The 22,336-nt window shown below is 40.3% G+C and overlaps 1 protein-coding gene across 2 annotated transcripts; it reads left to right on the forward strand.

Annotated features, from left to right (window-relative positions):
* The first annotated feature begins 7,880 nt into the window (after positions 1 to 7,880).
* LOC139182637 (prolactin-inducible protein homolog) lies at positions 7,881 to 20,404 on the forward strand. Of its 2 annotated transcripts, none has more exons than XM_070787390.1 (4): positions 7,881 to 8,032; positions 10,240 to 10,342; positions 13,805 to 13,922; positions 18,578 to 20,404. In XM_070787390.1, exons 1-4 carry the CDS (start codon positions 7,938 to 7,940, stop codon positions 18,583 to 18,585), a joined length of 324 nt encoding a protein of 107 aa, XP_070643491.1. In that variant the 5' UTR covers positions 7,881 to 7,937; the 3' UTR covers positions 18,586 to 20,404. The 2 variants fall into 2 exon arrangements, with proteins under 2 accessions (XP_070643491.1, XP_070643490.1); XM_070787389.1 differs by lacking the exon at positions 18,578 to 20,404 and adding an exon at positions 14,224 to 14,422.
* The last annotated feature ends 1,932 nt before the right edge of the window (positions 20,405 to 22,336 follow it).

Genomic DNA, 22,336 nt, shown 5'->3' on the forward strand with positions numbered 1-22,336 from the left:
CCCCAGCTAAGGATCAAAGCAGGACCCACTGCATTGGGATGAAAAATCGTAACCACGGGACAACCAGGAAGACACTGGATGTGCTCTAGGAGCCATTTTTCTGCCTCTCAGAGACAGGTAGTGAAGAGTGCCACAGAAGTGAAGTTAGAACCATATGACTTGTCCCAAAGAATCTCTATACTTTTTTATCACTGTAGCTTCTATTCCCATGCAAATCAACTGTTTCATCATACGTGATAGGATTATTAGCACTTTTACATGAACTATCGTTGACCTCTCTTTGCCCTTGACCTCTGCCATTGTATACATAACTCTATTTTTGCTTTAATTATTAGAAACTGCCCTTGTTTTAGAAATCTAGATTGAGAAATGCATGTCTCTGAGTTTCCCCCACAGTGTGCTTCCCTGCCATAGGAGATCTGCTGATTGACATGAGTTTGCTTTGTGTAGCTTACTTTGCCACTAACAGATTCATAATATGTAAATGACTTCAAAAGCTTTGGCACATTCACTTTTATTTTGTTCCAAATTGGAGGCTATGTCTGTCTTTTAAAAACAAAGACAAAGGAGGAAATTGACTATTCTTCCAGTTGACCAAAATAAACAATGAAATTTACATTCCGAATCATGGATGCCAGCTCAATAGGTTTTCATACTTTGAGAAAAAAGTCAAGGCCCTTAAAATGTTCCTAAACATAATATATACTGAATAAATGTTTTGGTTTAATTATATGAATTAAGATGTACAGATGGATACCCAGTGGACAACTGAATTTTTTAAAAAATGATAGTTCTGCTTCCAAATTGTAATAGCTGGTTTTGGCCTATGTTTTCATTTTGCTTCCTAAACCTTCTAGCCAGGAATTCTCCACTTCAGGAGAAAGTTTATTGAGTAGATGCAATAGGAATAATTTATGAAGGAAATTTGATTTTTGAGAGTCATTCTTTTGGCAAAATGCACTTACCCATTTTGGAATAACAACATGTAATAGCATTTGGAGGTGGGGAGGCCTGTAGAGAACAAGTAACTGAGTAGTCTGGGAAGAACAAAAGCCAATGTTAAAATGTAAAAAAAAAAAGAAAAAAAAAGAAAGAAAGAAAATAAGTAAAATCTTAAATATGAGAAAGAATCTTTTTCTAAATCCAAGAGATAAAACTAGTAGGAATCCAGAAAGGAATATTGGAGGAACTAATGACAATAAATAGGATAAAAATCAGTTCATAAGATGGTTATGATGACTTAATTTCAGGGTTAATGGTCAAAGAAGAGAAAAATAGGTTCATGGGAATCATCTGGAAGTATTTGTAAGGAATTAATTACTGTGACCATCAGACATTGTGAGGTGAAGGATTTAAGGCATAAATGACTTCTACTGTTCAAGTTATATTCTTTTGTACTTTGAATCTATGTCAAAATAAAGTGACTCCTCAAAATAGAGCCAGTAAAAATTCTAGAAATGAAAATGACAATAAATAAAATTTAAAAATCCAATGAACAGTTTCAATAGCAACTTAGACATAGGTAAGGGGAGATTTGTGAAACTGAAATAAGTTGGAAAAAATTACAGTGAATTAGAGAAAAGAAAGCTGGATAACACACACCAAAAAAAGACAATAAAAGGCAAATGGGATATGATGAAGAAGAAAAGGATAAGTGGCTCAGAAGGAGAGTGACAATGAATAGGAAAGAAGTAATATTTGAATATATAATGGCTTAGAATGTTCCAAAACTGACAAAAGACATCAAATCTCAAATACAGAAAACTAGAACTTTAGCCAGGATAAATGCAAAGAAAATCACATTTAGTTCATTATAGGGTGGGCCTACTGAGAACCAGAGATAAAGAGAACATTTAAAGTGAAGTCAAAGGGAAAAAAAGGCATTTAAACTTCAAATGCCTAACAATAAGAATAATAGCTGACTTTAAAACAGAAACAGTGGAAGCCAGGAAAACGTGGTATAATATCTTAAAAATTCTGAAAAGATAAACTGCCAATCCAGAATTTTATTTTAGTAAAACCATAAGTGAAGTATATTTAAATATAAAGAGTTTTTAAGGAAAACTTGTATTCAAATTATTTACTTCAACTGATACACTGTTTTAACTCATTGGTTTTCAGATTTTTCTTTTTTTTAGTCTGATATATTTAAATGATATATAAGAGCTTAAAACTTTAAAATCTTACAAAGTTTCTTAAAGTACATTGTAAAGAAAAAAGGTAATAACCTTATTTGAACCAACAAAAATAGTTATATATATATATATATAAACTTGAAAAAAATATTAACTGTAAAAAATACAATTTTGATTTAAATCAAATATTTCTGTTGACAAATAGGTTGTTAAAACTAACTTCAAAAGAAAAAATCTAGTTGAAAGAGGAAAAATATAAATATATGTATATATATACGTATATATCACATAAGCCTATCAAGAGGTACTTGACTTCACTCTTCATGCTTCTGCTGCTGCTAAGTCACTTCAGTCATGTCCGACTCTGTGCGACCCCATAGATGGCAGCCCACCAGGCTCCGCCATCCCTAGGATTCTCCAGGCAAGAACACTGGAGTGGGTTGCCATTTCCTTCTCCTATGCATGAAAGTGAAAAGTGAAAGTGAAGTCACTCAGTCGTGTCTGACTCTTAGCGACCTCATGGACTGCAGCCCACCAGGCTCCTCCATCCATGGGATTTTCCAGGCAAGACTGCTGGAGTGGGGTGCCATTTGAGAATAATGAAAATTTAAACTACAATGGGATAATATTTTCGCCTGTCTAATTGATAAAATATAAAAACATTGATAACACTCTTGGTTGGTGAGACTGTGGAAGAAAAGACATTTTTTAACATTTCTGACTGATATGCAAACATAGTACACTGCTATGTAGAAAAATTCTGCAATACCCACCAAGTTTACAAATGTACTTCTCTTTGATACAGCAGATATATTTTTTGGAATTTACCCTACAGAAAAACTTAAAGAATTCAAAATGATCAATGAAAAATGTTATTGATTACAACATTATTTGTAAGAGTAAAAATTTGGAAAGTAACATATTGTCTATCAGTAAAAAGATAATAGAATAAATTGTGGTTTGTATACACAACTAAATACACAGCTGTACTTAGAATGAAGGACATCTTATATACAATAGCAAAAGGTCTCCATATCATAGTGTTAAATAGAAACAGTAAGGCAAAGCAGAGTGTGATAAATTTTGTGTCAGAACATTAGGAACACAGTAATACTGTATAAGAATTCAGTAGCTTAAAGAAACACTAGAAGGATACACAAAACTAATAAAAGTGTTTCTCTAAAAAGTAAGAGTGATAAGTGAGTTGAAGCTTTAAATGTCAAGGTCTGTCCTTTATTTAATTTTGATTGTTTTTTCCCTGAGAATCTATTATTGAGTTGAAAAGTAACATTTTAATAAATAATAAATTATTGGAAGGGAAAGGAATAGGAAACAAAGAAATTTAATGACTAGAGAAAATAGGGGTCTTGATGGCCTGTATAACCATGATGGTGTGATCACTCACCTAGAGCCAGACATCCTGGAGTGTGACGTCAAGTGGACCTTAGGAGTCATTAATACTAACAAAGCTAGTGGAGATGATGGGATTCCAGCTGAGCTATTTCAAATCCTAAAAGATGATGCTGTGAAACTGCTGCACTCAAAATGCCAGCAAATCTGGAAAATTCAGCAGTGGTCACAGGACTGGAAAAGGTTACCTTTTATTCCAATCCCAAAGAAAGGAAATGCCAAAGAATGTTCAAACTATTGTACAATTGTGCTCATTTCACATGCTAGGAAGCCTATACTCACAATCCTTCAAACTAGGCTTCCACAGTATGTGAACTTCCAGATGTACAGCTTGATTTCATTGACTACGCTAAAGCCTTTGACTGTGTGGATCACAACAAACTGTGGAAAATTCTTAAAGAGATGGGAATACCAGACCACCCTACCTGTCTTTGAGAAATCTATATGCAGGTCAAGAAGCAACAATTATAATCAGACATAAAACAATGGACTGCTTCAAAATTGGGAAAGGAGTATGTCTAGGTTGTATATTGTCACTCTGCTATTTTAATTTATATGTTGAGTACATCATGTGAAATGCTGGGCTGAATGAATCACAACCTGGAGTCAAGATTTCAGAAGTATAAACAACCTCAGATATGTAGAAGAAATCACTTTAATGGCAGAAGGCAAAGAGGAACTAAAGAGACTCTTGATGAGGGTGAAAGAGGAGAGTGAAAAGGCTAGCTTAAAACTCAGTATTCAAAAAACTAAGATCATGGCATCTGGTCCCATTCAGTTCAGTTCAGTTCAGTTCAGTTGCTCAGTTGTGTCCGACTCTTTGCGACCCCATGAATCGCAGCACACCAGGCTTCCCCGTCCATCACCACCTCCCGGAGTTCACTCAAACTCACGTCCATCAAGTCAGTGATACTATCCAGCCATCTCATCCTCTGTTGTCCCCTCTCTTCCTGCCCCCAATCCCTCCCAGCATCAGAGTCTTTTCCAATGAGTCAACTGTTCGCATGAGGTGGCCAAAGTACTGGAGTTTCAGCTTTAGCATCATTCCTTCCAAAGAACACCCAGGACTGATCTCCTTTAGAATGGACTGGTTGGATCTCCTTGCAGTCCAAGGGACTCTCAAGAGTCTTTTCCAACACCACAGTTCAAAAGCATCAATTCTTCGGCACTTCATGGCAAATAGACAGGAAAATTGGAAACAGTGACAGATTTTATTTGCTTAGGCTCCAAAATCACTGCAAATGATGACTGCTGCCATGAAATTAAAAGATGCTTACTCCTTGGAATAAAAGCTATGACAAACAGCATATTAAAACACAGACATCACTTTGCCAAAAAAGCTTCTTGTAATCAAAGCTATCATTTTTCCAGTAGTCATGTAAGGATATGAGAGATGGACCATAAAAAAGACTGAGCACCAAAAAAAATTGATGCTTTCGAATGTGGTGCTGGAGAAGACTCTTGAGAGTCCCTTGGACAGCAGGGAGATCAAACCAGTCAATCCAAAGTATATCAAACCTGAATATTTATTGGACAGACCAATGCTAAAGCTGAAGCTCCAATACTTTGGTCACCTGATGTGAAGAGCTGACTCACTGGAAAAGACTCTGATTCTGGGAAAGATTGAGGGCAGGAGGAAAAGGGGGCAACCGAGGATGAGATGGGCTTCCCCTACGGCTCAGCATGTAAAAAAATTGGCCTGCAATTGCTGGGAGCAGGAGCTCCGCCCATGGCAAAAGTCATGAGGAAGGAGGCTCAGCATACGCAAAGGCGGGATCAAGCCTCAGGAGTCCCCCTGGAAATTCTCGAGCATCTACCCCCAAAACCAGAGTCTGCCTACTTTCTGCTTTGTGCTCTCACCTACACCTCTGACTTTACGGGGGGCTGTCTCCCACTACCTCTCTCTTAAAAAAGAGTTAACTTACAGCTCCAGTTAATAAAGTTCCTGGGTGTGATAGTGTTTCAACCTACAAACTCCCTTGGAAGTCCTCTAGCCTGCCTGAATAAGTTTTTCCGGCCACATGTGATTGCTCAGAGCCTCCCAACTGTGAGAGGCATGAGATGTTCTGAACTGTCTAAATACAGATTCCTTTGAGCAGTTAAAAGATTGATTAGAAATTGTATTGGTGAAGGGTTTTTCACTTGTTGGGCCAATGTTTGCTGCTAAGTCTCCATATCCCTTACCTGCTGTGTCCCTGGCAGTGTATTGATTAATATGATTGGTATAAGTAGTAGTTTTAATGTTTGTAACCTGGGACCCTTGAGTTAATTCTTTTTCTTGTTACAGCCCACCACACCTTTGCCCTATAGGAATGCAACTTTAATGCTTTTGGAGGGTGGCGCCTGACTAATCACCTTTAGAGAAAAATAAGTTTTCTGAAGAAAGGGTCTTAAAATGTTAACAGGCCTCCGGGCCAGAAGATGATGCAAATCACCTAAACTTTTGCATATGATAAGTTTGCAGGAAGAAAGCCTGGCTAACTGCTTGACTCTACCCCTTCCCCCATTATCCTCTATGCATAACTTAAGGTATAAAAACTACTTTAGAAAATAAAGTGCGGGCCTTGTTCACCGAAACTTGGTCTCCCCATGTCATTCTTTCTCTCACCTTCTGGCTGAATTATTCAGCCTCTTCTCTACTTAATTTTCTCACTCAGCTATCCTTATTTAACCACTCTTTATATCCTTAATTAACGTTTAATTAAGCAATTGTTTCCTGATCCTCGCCGACGCCGTCCCCACTTCGAATTCCCTGGATCCACTGGGGCTGGACCCCGGCATGCAATGCAGGAGACACAGAAGATGCGGGTTCAATCCCTGGGTTGGGAAGATCCTCTGGAGAAGGAAATGGATGAGATGGTTGGATGGCATCACTGACTCAATGGTCATGAGGATGGACAAACTCTGGGAAATAGTGAAGGACAGGGAAGCCTGGAATGCTACAGTCCATAGGGTCAAAGAGTCAGACACATCAGAGACTGAACCACAAGAGAGAAAACAGAGATGAAAGGCATAGTGACCCAGGCAGCAGAAGACCTGCTGTAAAGCACCTGGAGTTAGAGAGAGGCCCCTCCTGATTCATAGACAATACTGCATAAAATACAAATGAGGAATGAAAGCAACCTTTCCTGGTCTTGCTCTAGCCTTAAGGCATCTCAAGGTCAGGCTTAGCTTCAGCACTCTAGTTCTCTGAGATACCCTTTAGGAGTAAGAGTGAAGCACTCTCAGCTGCCCCAACTAATTCACTCTTGGACTTTACCTCCCCATCTGACGCAAGGACCCTCAGCTCTTCCACGGTTCTCACATTTGGATAGCAGGTGGGAAATTCCATGAGTTCCCTAGTCACCCTAATTCTCTGTTTCCTCAGATACCATTTTCTCTTATAGATAATTAGAGATGATCATAAAAGTCCTTCCAAATGGGCTTTTTAAAAATCTATCCTTGCAACGTAATTTCCTGCAATTAGAAGCAGACAGAGCAGTAACTGAAGCTAGAGAAGCATAGAACTGAGATGACAGGACCTTTTCTGAGACACTTCAGGAAAGCAGCATCCACAAAGGTAATGTGAATTCAAGGCTCCTAACAAACCAATTCAATCACAGAAAGGCATTTTATCCAGCTTCCTGCTTGTTGGCAGTATCATTAGAAATACACATGTACACCCATGGCTGATTCATGTCAATGCATGGCAAAAACCACTATAATATTGTAAAGTAATTAGCCTCCAATTAAAATAAATTAATTAAAATAAATAAATAAACAAATTTTTTTTAAAAGAAATGCACACCATATATATCTGGTCTCCCCTCATCTCATCTGAGTTTTTCCATTCCCATGGATTAAATTCTCTTTAAACACACTTTATACCCAGAGATGATTCATTGAACCAAAAATGCAAATCAGAGAAGGTAGGAGTAGGGACATTAGTTTCATGGCATCTATTCTACATCTAAAATCTATAGCAAATTTTAGGGTTGAGGCATTGAGAGGAAGACAAGACATGTGTCACATACAGGACAAAGGGAAAGGACATCTCATGGATCTTTACACGTAGAACAAGGATTAAGAAGTAGGACTTAGAAAAGGAAAGAATCCTGTTTAAAACAGTTAAGGCAGGATCTATCTTAATGAGCCAGGAACACTTCAACGTTGAAAAACAAATGGAAATGGTCCAATTCATTCCTTCCTCCCTTTCCTTAATTAAGTTCCAGCCAAACATTGACCTTTCTCACACACGATAGGGAAAAGTTAGCAATGAGGGAAATCCCTCAGGTGTGATGATTTTGGCCAAGTGAACCTGTCCTCATAGCTCCAGGGTCATTGTGCTAGAGTTATAAAGAACCATCCTGCTCCTTGGGAACACAGGCTTCTTGGGCACCAAATTCCTCCAGCATGCATGCTCTTCAGCTTCTCTTCAAGACCAGTGCTGCTGCCCTGCTCCTGGGTCTCTGCCTGACACTGCGGACTGGCACAGCTCAAGGACAAATGTAAGTCATCTGTTTTTCCTCCCTACAGAGAATCTTCCATGGACGACCCTTTTGCCAACCCAGAAACCCACATTATGCACCTAAATATTATTTTCCTTCTCCAAAGGACCATCCTAGGAATTTTCACTATTTGTGTCTCATGTCTCACTTTCTCCCTGTTCAGAACCTGCTGGAGAGGTTACTGAATCCATAACCTACAGCTACTTTGTGTTTTAACTCAGTTTCCCATCCTTTTATCAGTCTCTCCTTTTGCCACAAAAGAGAAACATAGGCAGGAATCTGAGCTTGGTCTATAGTTGTGGGTTAAACTTTGAATAAGATGTTTGAGCCATACAAGAAGGGCCATGTCCCTGGTCACTACCCAATAAAAAGTGTTGTTCTGATCCACCAACCGAGATAATCCTTGTCATTTCATTGGCAACAGTCTCATCTTCTTTATATGGTCCTCCTCATACACTGGAGTTCAGAGTCTGCAAGGTCTGAGCATGGTTCTCTAATCATGGAACAGTAGAAGCATGCTCTGGGATCCTGCCTCCCCCTGGACCTGTTCCTGTATGCAGAGCCATGATGTAACAACACTGGCCTCCAGCTATATCATTGGTGGATGGAGAGGCATTGAAAGGGGTCTATGTATTTGCAAATAGGGAGGCACTGAGTTTCAGAAAGAAGTCAGGAATGCCCAAGGAAACACTGACATGAAACAGAATATAGAGAAAGGAGCATATAACAGACAGGAATGGAGCCTTGGAAATTTTGGTAAAAGGATTCCTGACAAGTTTGGGGATTTCTCTAAGGGGAAGAGAGGCAAAGAGGGCAGAGGCTGTGTTTGGGGTGTGTGTGTGGGGGGGTGCATGCCAAGTTGCTTCAGTTGTGTCCAACTCCCATGGGGTCACACCCCATGGACTGAAAGTGAAAGTCACTCAGTCATGTCCGACTTTTTGTGACCCCATGGACTATGCAGTCCACGGAACTCTCCAGGCCAGAATACTGAAATGGGCAGCCTTTCCCTTCTCCAGGGGATCTTCCCAACCCAGGGATCAAACCCAGGTCTCCCGCATTGCAGGCGGATTCTTTACCAGCTGAGCCACCAGGGAAGTCCAAGAATACTGGAGTGTGTAGCCTATCCCTTCTCCAGAGGATCTTCCAGACCCAGGAATTGAACCAGGGTCTCCAACATTGCAGGTGGATTCCTTATCCCACAGATTATAGACCATCAGTCTCCTCTGTCCACGGGATTCTCCAGGAAAGAATACTGGGGTGGATTTCCATGCCCTCCTCCAGGTTATGTTCCCAACCCAGGGATCAAACCCATGTTTCTTATGTCTCCTGCATTGGCTGGTGAGTTCTTCAGCACTACACTATCTGGGAAGCTCGTGCAGGGTATGCTGGGGGTCAATTCTTTTAGGTTAACTAAGTAGTACTTCCAGGTTCCCCTCAATTTAGGCCTAAGGAACAGTGGGTTGATGAACAAAGCTGAGCTAAATGAATCCTATTAAAACTTAATTCATTGATACAATAAATATTTCAGATTCTTAGAGCTTCATATCCTTCCACTAGTGGAGGAGAAGGAGTTTCCCTGGATGATGGGATGGTTACACAAGAAAAATGGAAGGAAGTGCATCAGAAGCTAAAATAAACCATGCAATCAAATCACTTCTACCTCAGATAGAACCGCTGAGATTCAGTCAGGAGTTTGTAATGAAGGGAAATCAGCTCTTTCAGCCCATATCTCTGCCCTCATTAGCTGACCAAAAAAACCCAAAATGTAAATATCCTATGTTCACTTGTAGGTATCCAAATAGGTGGGCTTCCCAGGTGGTACTAGTGTGGGTTCAATCCCTGGGTTGGGAAGATCCCCTGGAGAAGAGAATGGTGACCCACTCCAGTATTCTTGCTTGGAGAATCCCTTGGACAGAGGAGACTGGTGGGCTATAGTCCATGGGGTTGCAAAGAGTCAGACATGACTGAAGCAACTTAGCACCCACTCACATCCAAATAGGTGTGTCTTGGCTGGACACAGAGAGACTGTAGGTGGGGGTCATGCAAAGTAGATCCTTAGGAGTGATGGTATTGATGCTTCTGTATCTTCCCTACTCCTTTCATCCCCCAGCTCTCTCTGCCTCCCCTGTTTCCATATTACCTCCCAGGCTACCTCAATCCTGGACTTTGATCTGACTTTGGATTTCTGCCTCTTTTGCCATATCTAGACAGAATGTAATTTCAGCGAATCTGACAACTTCTCAAATCGACAACTCAACGGGCTACGTGATAACACTTGAAGTTTCAAATCTCATATCTCAATGCATAGTGGTAAGTGAAGAATTGGAGGTTATGGTACATGGGGAGGAAAAAGAAATTCCCTTCTAAACAACTGCAGTCATCACGACTGATATGAAGTGAAACATTATCTTATAAAGAAGTCACCTACAAATGCTTTTGCCTTGAACTTCAGAGAAACCCCATTTGGAATGTGTGTATTACTATGTCCATTTTAAAGATGAAGAAGTGATGGTATGGATATGATAGTCAAATTCATAAATTCAGAAAATACATGGGTAGGTGCCTGGAGGCAGGGTTAGGGGGTGGGGAGGTTGGATGCGGAGCTAGTGTTTTATAGGATTGCTGTTCAGTTGCTAAGTCATGTCCAACCCTTTGTAAGACCATGAACTGCAGCATACCAGGCTTCCCTGTTGTTCACTATCTCCTAGAATTTTCTCAAACTCATGTCCATTCAGTCAGTGATGCCATCCAAACATCTCCTCTATCGTCCCCTTCTCCTCCTGCCCTCAATCTTTCCTAGCATCAAGGTCTTTTCCAGTGAGTCAGCTCTTCAAATCAGGTGGCCAAAGTCTAGGAGCTTCAGCATCAGTACTTCTAACGAATATTCACTGTTGATTTCCTTTAGGATGGACTGGTTGGATCTCCTTGCAATCCAAGGGACTCTCAAGAGTCTCTCCAACACCACAGTTCAAAAGCATCAATTCTTTGGCACTCAGTTTTCTTTATGGTTCAACTCTCATATCCATATGTGACTAGAGGAAAAGCCATAGCTTTGTCTATAAGAACCTTTGTTGGCAAAGTGATGTGTCTGCTTTTTAATATGCTTTCTATGTTTGTCATAACTTTTCTTCCAAGGAGAAAGTATCTTTTAATTTTGTGGCTGCAGTCACATTAGCAGTGATTTTGAATCTTAAGAAAATATAATGTCACTGTTTCTACTTTTGCCATTAAGTGATGGGACCAGATACCATGATCTCAGTTTTTTGAATGTTGAGTTTTGAGCCAGTTTTTTCATTCTCTTTCAACTTCATCAAGAGACTCTTTAGTTCCTCTTTCAATTCTGTCATCAAAGTGGTATCATCTGCATAACTGAGATTGTTGATATTTCTCCTGGCAATCTTGATTCCAGCTTGTGAGTCATCCAACCTGGCCTTTTCCATGATATACTCTGCACATAAGTTAAATAAGCAGGGTGACAATATACAGCCTTGATATACTCCTTTCCAAGTTTTGAACCAGTACGTTGTTCCATGTCCAGTTCTAACTGTTGTTTCTTGTCCTGCAAACAGGTTTATCAGGACCCAGGTAAGGTGGTCTGGTATTAGGGATAGAGGATCAGTTTCAATTCAGTTCAGTTCAGTCACTCAGTTGTGTCCAACTCTTTGCAACCCCATGGACTGCAGCACACCAGGCTTCCCTGTTCATCACCAATTCCCAGAGCTTGCTCAAACTCATGTCCATCCAGTCAGTGATGCCATCCAACCATCTCATCCTCTGCCACCCCCTTCTCCTCCTACCTTCAGTCTTTCCCAGCATCAGGGCCTTTTCGAATGAGTCAGTTCATCGCATCAGGTGGCCAAAGTATTGGAACTTCAGCTTCAGCATCAGTCCTTCCAATGAATATTCAGGACTGATCTCCTTTAGGATTGACTGGTTTGATCTCCTTGCTGTCCAAGGGACTCTCAAGAGTCTTCTCCAACACCCCAGTTCAAAAGCATCAATTCTTTGACACTCAGCTTTCTTGATGGTCCAACTCTCACATCCATACATGACTCCTGGAATAGTCATGAGCATCATTTAGGAAGGTGAAAAATTGAAAGACGAATGATGGTGACAGTTGCACAACAATGTGAATGTACTCAGTGCCACTGAACTGTACAGTGAAGTATGGCCAAAATAGTATGTTTATATTATGTGAATTTTACCATAATAAAAAAACTTTTGAAAAATCAATTGATGGTATAGAGAATAAACTAGTGGAGGACCAAAAGCATGTCAGGATACTTCACCAGAGGAAGGGAAGAGAAAAGAGAGAAAAGCAATAAGAGTGAGGACAAAAAACGAAGATGGATAAGACTGGGTGTCAGTGAGGAAGGAGCTTCTTGGAACTGAGCCATCCACGTCCCCAGCCCCATCCTGTGAAGTGATGAGCTTGAGGGAGACTATGCTCAGGAGGCCATGGCAGATGAGAGGGAAGCTGCAACCGTGAGGTAATCATGGGCTCCCTCACAGATGGGAGACTGTCAGACCAGAACCGGCTTTCCCAGTCCCTACCTCCAATACCTTTCCCCACTGGCTTCCATGACTCTTCATATCAGATCCTAGACCTCTTGCTTCTCCGTATTTGATAGCAATCCCCAACTCCTTCAAGGCCTCCTTAGGGTTTTTAGGAAACATATGCCAACAGACGGGAAAGTTGCATAGTGACCAAAAACCCTATGAATTACATAGAGTATCGGATATTTATTCAAATATAAATGATGCTAGAAATGCTGTTGAGCATGCCTTTTCCAGAGTTCATCTCTGAAGCTTTTTTTCAGGAAGCTTTTGGTACTTTCTCTTCTCAGGTATGACCTCAGCAGATTTCTTCTCCCATCTGAGAATCTCAGTCATTCCTTAGAGTTTGTATCTGAGTAAAGGTTTTCTAATCCTATTTGAGGAGGAAATCAGGCACCAAGTACTAGTTGGCCAAGTGCTTTCAGACTCTAAGTAGGTATTATTTGTGCAACACATATAGCGCTTTACCTCATAAAGCTCTTTACCATGCACAAAGCACAGAAAGCTATGGACTCGTAACTTAGATATGTAAGTATCAACACCTCCATCTCACAAAAGTAAAACGAGAAGCTCAGAGGGATAAAGGCCACACCACAAAGCTGGAAGGCAGGACACTTGGGACAATAAACCCTGTTGTATTTGTTTGGTGAGCTTTCCCCCCACCACATCAGAGCAGACAAAATAATGTTTCCAACGTCCACAACCATCTTGGTTCACCAGACAAAAGACAAGTTCACTGAAATCATTTCCTGCCTACTCCATTTTGGGAACTTCAGTGCAGAACTAAACACAGTCCAACCATGGTGAGCCCCTTACTCGTCCATTCCTCAAAACAAAGAACATTTCACACATCAGTTGATGAGTTAAATGCTAGCCAGACCCTCAAGGCGGGTTGGCTCCCACACCAGGGGACAGAAACAAGTGTGGTATCTGAGGATACCTTCAAACCCAACTTTAAAACTTTGACATTCACCACATCCAAGACATCTTTTTAACAATTCAGGTTAAAGGTCAACAGAGCCAATAAAGAGAATTACCAAAAGTTCATTAAAGTCAAGTCTGGCCCTGAATGTATTAACTGGTGATGTCTGGGGGAAACCCCTGGTTCCCCCTTCAGTGTAGGCCTCAAAAATGTTTACTTTGCTTAATGGTCACTTCAGGGCTGCTTCAGTCAGGTCTACTCTCGTAAACCCTTTCTCATCTTCTTCTCTTCAGGTTAAAACCACATTGGACGTCTCTGATACGGTCTTTTTTCTTTATGGTAACTTTCATTTTACTAGCTGTCTGTGTGGTGTTAGTACAAGAAGATTCTTCTGGGAGATAGACGCACCTGGTAAGTGAAGAAATTTCCTGCTGAGCATTCATGTCAGAGAAGGGGAAATGTGAGGAGAGGGCAAATTGTCAAGGTGGAACTGAGACATGGCAGAAAGCAAAAGGAACAAGGTATTGGAGTAAGAAGGAAACACAAGACATAGAGGCAGTGTGGGCGATGATTCGATGTGGCAGACGGGCGACACTCCTAACAGCTGCAAGCCTGACAAACGGGGCTGAGCGTCAGACACAGCAAAAGGCAGGATAGGGTGGCTTGCATATGGAGTCCAGTTGCCTGACACAGCTTTGCTTCTTCTCTCCAGAAAATGGGATCATAACAGGGAAGGCTCAAGTTGTGTCAGAGGAGAATATATGCCCTCCTGGTGTGACTATCTCCACCCCTGTTTATGAAATTGTTATCACACGTGATGTCATTATAACACTCTGATCTGGAAAGTCTTCCATTTCTGAGTTTGTGGGCATCTGTGTAGACTGGAAAATAAACTTCCTACTGACTTCTCACTGTCCTATCTGTGTTCTTTCCCCCAAAACTCAGTACTGTGTCTGCTCAGACATCCCCAGTCCTAAGGAACCAGTATTTTTAAGAAAACTTCTCAGATATGATACATGAGTATCCACTCCCTAGCCAATGATGAGAAAAAGAAGATAGGAACTATTCTTACCATTTAACTCAGGAGAGGAAATGTCCAGAGAGAGAGAATTGTCCCTAGTGATACAAATTAAGGACAGAACTGACCAACGGTTCTAAGTTTCCCTTCTATTTCAGTCCAGGTGCATCCAGCTGTCTCTCCCAGTTATCTGAAAGTTCAATGAATCTGAAGCCCTAAATTATTACATCTTGCTCCTCTTCAGCTGGTAGCAAGGAAAAGACTCACGAGTTCACATGAGCTGGGTTCCTACGCGATGTACCATCTCTGTGCCCAAGTTCTTTCATCACTTGGCAAAACTCAGAAATCAAGGAGCTACCTACTATAAGTGGGAATTGAAGGGTTATGGGGAACCATTCAGAGCTCCAAGTGGGAGTGTGTAACAGGTGCAGCCATCTGGAGAACTACTAGTACTTAAGTTATTTATGTACATACCTTCTGACCCAGCACTTCCATAACAAGAAGTGACAGTAAGAAAGACCATTATTGATTTATGGGCTTCTAGGCCAATCTATTTTTGCTATCATAGAAAAAGAACCACTGAAGAGCCATTGTTTCAGACTATATGCCGCATCTTGAAGGACATCACCATATCCCCTAAAGAGTGTGACTCCCGAGTAATTTCCTTGCTGCTTATGTATGAGCTTTGTGTAGCATACCATAGGGTCAAGAGTTTCCTGATAATGAAAGTAATGAAAAATCAATATATATCTTGATCATGTGCCTGTAGTGGAAACTCTTTCATTTAAAAGAAGAAAGATTCCATTGATCTAAGGAGATGTTAGATGGGTCTAGTAATCAGATTCTCTGTGAACCCTGAGAAAGTCATGCTGGCTAAGACACAGCAGGCAGGGAAGATCCATACCTAGAACATGAATCAATGTCAGTAGAGACAAAATACTGCCCTGTCAGGAATCAAAAGGATCCTGTGTAATCATTATCCTCTCGAATGGTCTCCTTGAGAAATGGTACATTATTGAGGTCACAGAACTAGTCTTTGTTATTGAAAGGCCAGCGGCTGCAACATCTAAGTTATTTATGGGAAGAAGTGCATTTTGGGGGGTATTTTAGCATATAATTTATTTATTGATGTATAGTTGATTTACAATATCATGTAAGGTTCAGGTGTATAGCACAACAATTCAGTTATATATATATATATATATATATATATATATATATATATATAATTTTTTTTTTCAGATTCTTTTACCTCATAGGTTATCACCTAATATTGAGTACAGTTCCCTGTGTGATTTTAGCATATACTTTAACATCTCGGGGCATAAGTCAAGTCAACTGCAGTGATAGAAGTGTCTATTTCGTATCAGCCACCACCATTTTAGCCATTACATAAGGACTTGGGTGGCAAAGGGCAGGAGCTGCTGACACCCATAGAACCACTCATCCCACCCTCTAATTGTTCAATGCCTCCTCTGTGTTACATACTTTCTTATAAGCACTTCCATGAGACACCAAGAACCAAACATTCTGTTCAAATGTATCAGTTCTTTCAGATGGCTCTTCTCCAGAACTTCTGTATTGAATACGCCAACCTTGTTCCCCTGAGGCTCCAGACCAACAAGCCAAGAAATATGCCACTCCCCAGGAGTCCATGTATATCTTTACCTCAAGACACTTTTCCAACCTCACAGAACTGATGACCAGGTATATTGCTTGCAGCTCTGCCCTTTAAGATTATTTCCCCCCACCTGCGTTTTTCTATTGCATACCCAAGTTAAGTTTTAGTTTGGCAATCACCCAACTTTAGTTCACAAAAACATATTGAGCCAACAAATCTGTGAGTCACACGGGGTTGATTTCCTCCAAAATCTAAACAAAGGACCTCCCCAACCCATGAGGCTGTAGGCACAATCTGAAGACAAGAAAGTGCAGGCTGGTATCAGTGCAGCTGGCATCAGTGCAGAGTAGGTGACATAGGGTATGAACCATGTTTTTCTGTACCACAGGCCCTTTGGACCAAGTTGTGTTCATACTTAACTGTGGTGTTTCCATTGTGTGAAGACTGCGGCTATGTCCACTCAAATACATTATTTCTGGGTCTACTAATGCCTATGTCATAATGGGGAATTCTGGTCTCTTGATGTTTCATTGTCAGAAATTGCATCTATTTAGTGTCCAAAAGAACCTTTAAAAAAAATTAGTTTTCTGCTGCAGAGAGAACAGACTTACTCCAGAATCCTGTTGGTCTAGACTGCAACTCTCGGCCTGAGGCTAACCAGAGAGTACAGTCAGCAATCTTAATCTACCCTAGATCTCTGCAGCACCATGGGTTCTGCCAAGTGACATAGCCAAAATAAAGGATTCAGGTTAGCTCAGATTGCCATAACAAAATAAGATAGACTGAGTGGCTTAAACAACAGAAATCTATTTTCTCACCGTTCTGGAAGCTAGAAGTCTGAGATCAAGATGCCACCACAACGAGGTTCTAGGGAAGGCTCTCTTCCTTGCTTATATGCAGCGACCTACTCACTGTGTCCTCATATGGGGTAAAGAGAGCAATGTGTCTCTTCCTCAGCTTATAATGGCACCTCTTCTGAGTTCTACCATAATGACCCCATTTAACCAGAATCACCTCGTAAAAGGCCCCAGGACAGTCACTTAAGGGGAAGGGAAGGAGGGCATCAACATATTAATTTGCAAGAAACACAATTCAGTCATAGCAAGACTGTTCATGCTAAAGTTTGAACCTGCTATAGAACCCCTTTTTTTCCTCTGGATACCACTCAAAACTGGCTTCCTTTGGAGTCACCCAATGATGTCACATTATCATTTCCAGTTTAGTAAACTCTGCCTGCAAAGTCAAAGGGCTTCCAAGAAGGTTGCCATGTTTTCGGTGGTAAGTTGTTCAAGATTCAATAAATCTCCACTTGGAAAACATATTGCAACAAGCCCTAGATCACTAAACATCTAAAAACTGATGTGGCATCCCCCTAAGTTTTTGTGTTTTTAAGAATAGTTTGTATTTCAAACTATTCCTAAAAATTGAAGAGGAAGAAATACTTCCAAATCATTCTGTGAAACCAGCATTTGTTGTTGTCCAGTAGCTCAATCAGGTCCAACTCTTTGTGACCCCATAAACTGCAGCATGCCAGGCTTCCCTGTCCTTCAGTATCTCCCAGAGTTTAAACAACTCCATCCATGTCCATTATGTCAGTGATGCCATCCAACCATTTCATATTGTGTTATCCCATTCTCCTGCCCTCAATCTTCCCCCAAATCAGAGTCTTTTCCAATGAGCTGACTCTTCACATCAGGTGGCCAAAGTATGGGAGCTTCAGCTTCAGTATCAGTGTTTCCAGTGAAAATTCAGGGTTGATTTCCTCTAGGATTGACTAGTTTGAACTCCTTGCTGTCCAAGAGACTCAAGAGTTTTCTCCAGCATCACAGTTCAAAAACATCAATTTTTTGCCACTCAACCTTCTTCATGGTCCAACTCTCACATCCATACATGACTACTGGAAAAACCATAGCTTTGACTATAGGGACCCTTGTCGGCAAAGTGATCTTTATTTTTTAATATGCTGTCTAGGTTTGTTGTAGCTTTCCTTCCAAGGAGCAAGCATCTTTTCATTTCGAGGCTGCCGTCCACAGTGAATTTGGAGCCCAAGAAAATAAAATCTGTCACTGCTTCCACTTTTTCCTCACCTATTTGCCATGATACAATGGGACCAGATGCCATGATCTTAGTTTTCTGAATGTTGAGTTTTAATCCAACTTTTTCATTCTTCTCTTTACCATCATCAAGAAGCTCCTTAGTTCCTCTTCACTGTCAGTCATTAGAGTGGTATCTTCTGCATATCTGAGGCTATTGATATTTTCTCCAGTAATCTTGATTCCAACTTGTGATTCATCCAGCCCAGCATTTTGCAAATAAGTTAAATAAGCAAGGTGACAATATACAGCCTTGACATACTCCTTTCCCAATTTCGAATCAGCCTGTTGTTTCATGTCCAGTTCTAACTGTTGCTTCTTGTCCTGCATACAGGTTTCTAAAGAGACAAAACACCCAAGAATAAACTTAACCAAGGAGGTAAAAAGAGAGGTACTCTGAAAATTATGAGATATTGACCAAAGTCATTTAAGATTACACAAATAAAAAAATGTACTGTGTTTACAGATTGAAAGAATTACTGTTCTTAATATGTTTTTACTTCTCAAAGTAATCTACAGATTAAATGCAATCTCTATCAATATACCAAGGCATTTTTCTGCAGAACTAGGAAAAATATGCATAAAATGTGTATAGAACCACAAAAGACCCCAAAGAGACAAAACCTTCTTGAGAAAGAGGAACAAAACTGAAGGCATCATGTTCCCTGATTTCAAACTATTACAAAGCTATAAGAATCAAAACACTGTGATACTATTAAAAAGCAGATACATAGATCCAAAAATAAACCCACACTTCTATAGTCAATATATCTATACTGAGAAGGCAAAATTATAAAATGATGTAGAGAGCTACTTCAATAAATAGCCTGGGAAAACTGGACAGCTACTTCAAAAGAATCAAACTAGAACATTTTCTTATGTCATATACAAAATAAACTCAGAATGGATTGAGGACCTAACAAAAGACCGGAAGCCATAAACCTCTGGAAGAAAACATAAGCAGTATTCTTTTTGACATTGGTCTTAGCAATATCGTTTTGGATCCGTTTCCTCAGGCAAGGGAAACTAGAGCAAAATAAACAAATAGGACTCCATGAAACTAAAATCCTTTTGCACACAAAGGAAACCAACAGCAAAATGAAAAGGCAAACTGAACTACTGAATGAAAGAAGGTATTTCCAAATAATACATGCAAGAGGGGTGGATTTCTTAAGTATATAATGGACTCCTATAACGCAACATGAAAAAATATCTGTATAGACATTTCTCCAAAGAAGACAAAGAGATTGCTAAGAGACGCATGAAAAGATGCTCAACATCACTAATTATCCGAGAAACACCAATTGAAATCACAATGAGATATCATTTCACATCTGTCAGAATGGCTGTCCTCAAAAAGACAACAAATAATAGTATTACCAAGGATATGGAAGAAAAGTAACACCCATGCGCTGTTGGTGGAAATGTAGATCGCTGCAACCACTATGTGAAACAGTATGGAGTTTCCTCAAAACACTAAATATCAAGCTATCATATGATTCAGCACACTCAGTGCTAGGTATTTACCCAGAGAAAGCAAAAACACCAATTTGTAAGGATGCATGCACCCCTATGTTCTTTGTAGCAATTATTTTCAATAGCCAAGATATGGAAGCAACCTTAACGTCCATCAATAGATGAATGTAAAATGATGTGCTCTATATAAACAATGGAACCACTCAAACATAAAAAAGAATGAAATCTTGCAATTTGCAACAACATGAATAGACTCGGAGGGTGGTATACTGAGTGAAATAAATCAGAAAGGGAAATACGGCATGCTCTCACTTATCTGTGGCATCTAAAAAGCAAGGAAAACAAAACTAAACAAAAACAGACTTACAGACACAGAAAGCAAATTGATGGTTTCCAGAGGCGAGGAAGGTGGGGCTTTGGCAGAAAAAGTGAAATGGATTAAATGTACAAACTTCAGTTATAAAATAAATAAGTCACAGGAATGTAATGTGTTGCATAGGAACTATAACCAATCATACAGTAATAATTTTATATGGAGACAAATGGTTATTGTGGTCATCATTTTGTAATGTGTAATACTCGGCTGTTGAATCCTTATGCTGTACACATGAAACTACTACAATATTGTACTCAACTGGACTTCAACTTTTAAAAATTAAAAATAAAAAGGCTAAACTGAAAGAAATAGAGAGTAGAGCTATGGGTATCAGGGGCTGGGTGGCAGGGGAGGAAGGATTGGGGAGATGAGTGTCAAAGTGTATAAACTTTCAAACGTAAGATGCGGAAGTTCTGAAGATCTGTATTAGTACAGCAAATATAGTTAACGAGATTGAATTATATACCTAAAAATTGCTAAACATTGGATCTTAAATGTTCTCACCACAAAAAATAAAAGGTAATTATGTGACTTGATGGAACTGATAGCTAACTCTATGGTGATAATCATTTTACAATCACATATATGTATAAAATCAGTACATTGTATACCTTAAATTTACACAATGTTTTGTCAGTTATATCTCATTAACACTGGGCTTCTCTGGTAGCTCAGCGGGTAAAGGATCCACCTGTAATGCAGGAGACCAGGGTTCAATCCCTGGGTTGGGAAGATCCCTGAAGAAGGGAACAGCTATCCACTCCAGTATTCTGGTCTGGAGAATTTCACAGACTGTATAGTCCATGGGGTTGCAAAGAGTTGGACACAACTGAGCGACGTTCACTTTCTCATTAACACTAGAAAAATATTTTAAAATAAATAAAACCTTTTAAACCAGCTGCTGGACTTTTCTCATGGTATGGTGGATAATAATCCACTTGCCAATGCAGGGGACACAGGTTTGATCCCTGTTTCAGGAATATGTCACGTGGCGTGGAGTAACTAAGCCTGTGTGCCCCAACCAGACTCTGCGAGCCACAACTACCAAACCCGCACGCTACAACTACTGAAGCTTGTGTGCTCTGCGACCTTGAGCAACAACTGCTGAGCCCCTGTGCTTCAACTACTGAAGCCCTTGCACATAGAGCCTGTGCTTCACAAGAGAAAACACCACAGTGAGAATCCCGAGCACCACTCAGAGTAGACCTTGCTCACTGCAACAAGAGAAAGCCACTGCAAAGCAACAAAAATCCAGCACAGCCAAAAGTTTAAAAAAAAAAATAAATAATGATAAAAACCACTCATGCATTATGTATTCATTCACTCAATAAATATTTATCAAGTACCCTATGTGCCATTACTTATTTTAAGTCTGTGGTTTACAGAAGAAATGGAGAAGTAAATGGCAACCCCCTCCAGTATTCTTGCCTGGAGAATCCCACACACAGAGGAGCCTTCCGGGCTACAGTCCATGGGGTCGCAAGGGTCGGACACAACCTAGCAACTAAACAACTACCACCACCACCTTACAGAAGTGAATCCGGAATTTTTCATCCTGATTTTATAAAGCTTATATTTTCAGGGGAGATAGACAAAACAAGTGAATACTGTTTATCCTAAAGGAATCCTAAAGGAAATCAATCCTGAATATTCATCGGAAAAACTGATGCTGAAGCTGAAGCTCCAATAATTTGGCCACCTGATGCGAAGAGTCAACTCATTAGAAAAGGCCCTGATGCTGGGAAAGACTGAAGGCAGGAGGAGAAGGGATGACAGAGGATGAGATGGTTGAATGACATCACCGACTTGATGAACACGAGTTTGCGCAAGCTCCAGGAGTTGGTGATGGACAGGGAAGCCTGGCATGCTGCAGTCCATGGGGCTGCAAAGAGTCAGACACAACCGGGCATCTGAAGTGACTGAACTATTTTTTAATGTATTCAACTTCATTGATGGGAAAACTGAGATGAGAGAAGGCAAATTAATTTGGACATGGCCACTATGTAGCAGGCTGGGATTTTCCCCGTGCCGGCAACCTGACACAACAGCCTATGCTCCTGGCTTCTACACACACATGTATTTATACACACAGGCAATCTTATCTGGGCCCCTGAAATCTCCACCGAATAGCATTACAAAATCACAAATTTTAGCTCCTGTGCTAGTTCTGAACACACTTTTATTTCCTTTGTCCTCAAAGCAGCTAGATACATGATTTCCTGGAGTAGCACTCTCCAATTA

This window comes from Bos indicus, chromosome 4, assembly GCF_029378745.1.
Source record: "Bos indicus isolate NIAB-ARS_2022 breed Sahiwal x Tharparkar chromosome 4, NIAB-ARS_B.indTharparkar_mat_pri_1.0, whole genome shotgun sequence".
In the NCBI taxonomy this organism is placed as follows: domain Eukaryota; kingdom Metazoa; phylum Chordata; class Mammalia; order Artiodactyla; family Bovidae; genus Bos; species Bos indicus.

Coding starts and splice junctions, on each gene's coding strand:
- LOC139182637 (XM_070787389.1), top strand. CDS start 7,938: ATGCATGCTCTTCAGCTTCTCTTCAAGACCAGTGCTGCTGCCCTGCTC. Junction 8,033..10,239: donor GGCACAGCTCAAGGACAAAT/GTAAGTCATCTG, acceptor TGCCATATCTAG/ACAGAATGTAATTTCAGCGA. Junction 10,343..13,804: donor TCATATCTCAATGCATAGTG/GTAAGTGAAGAA, acceptor TCTTCTCTTCAG/GTTAAAACCACATTGGACGT.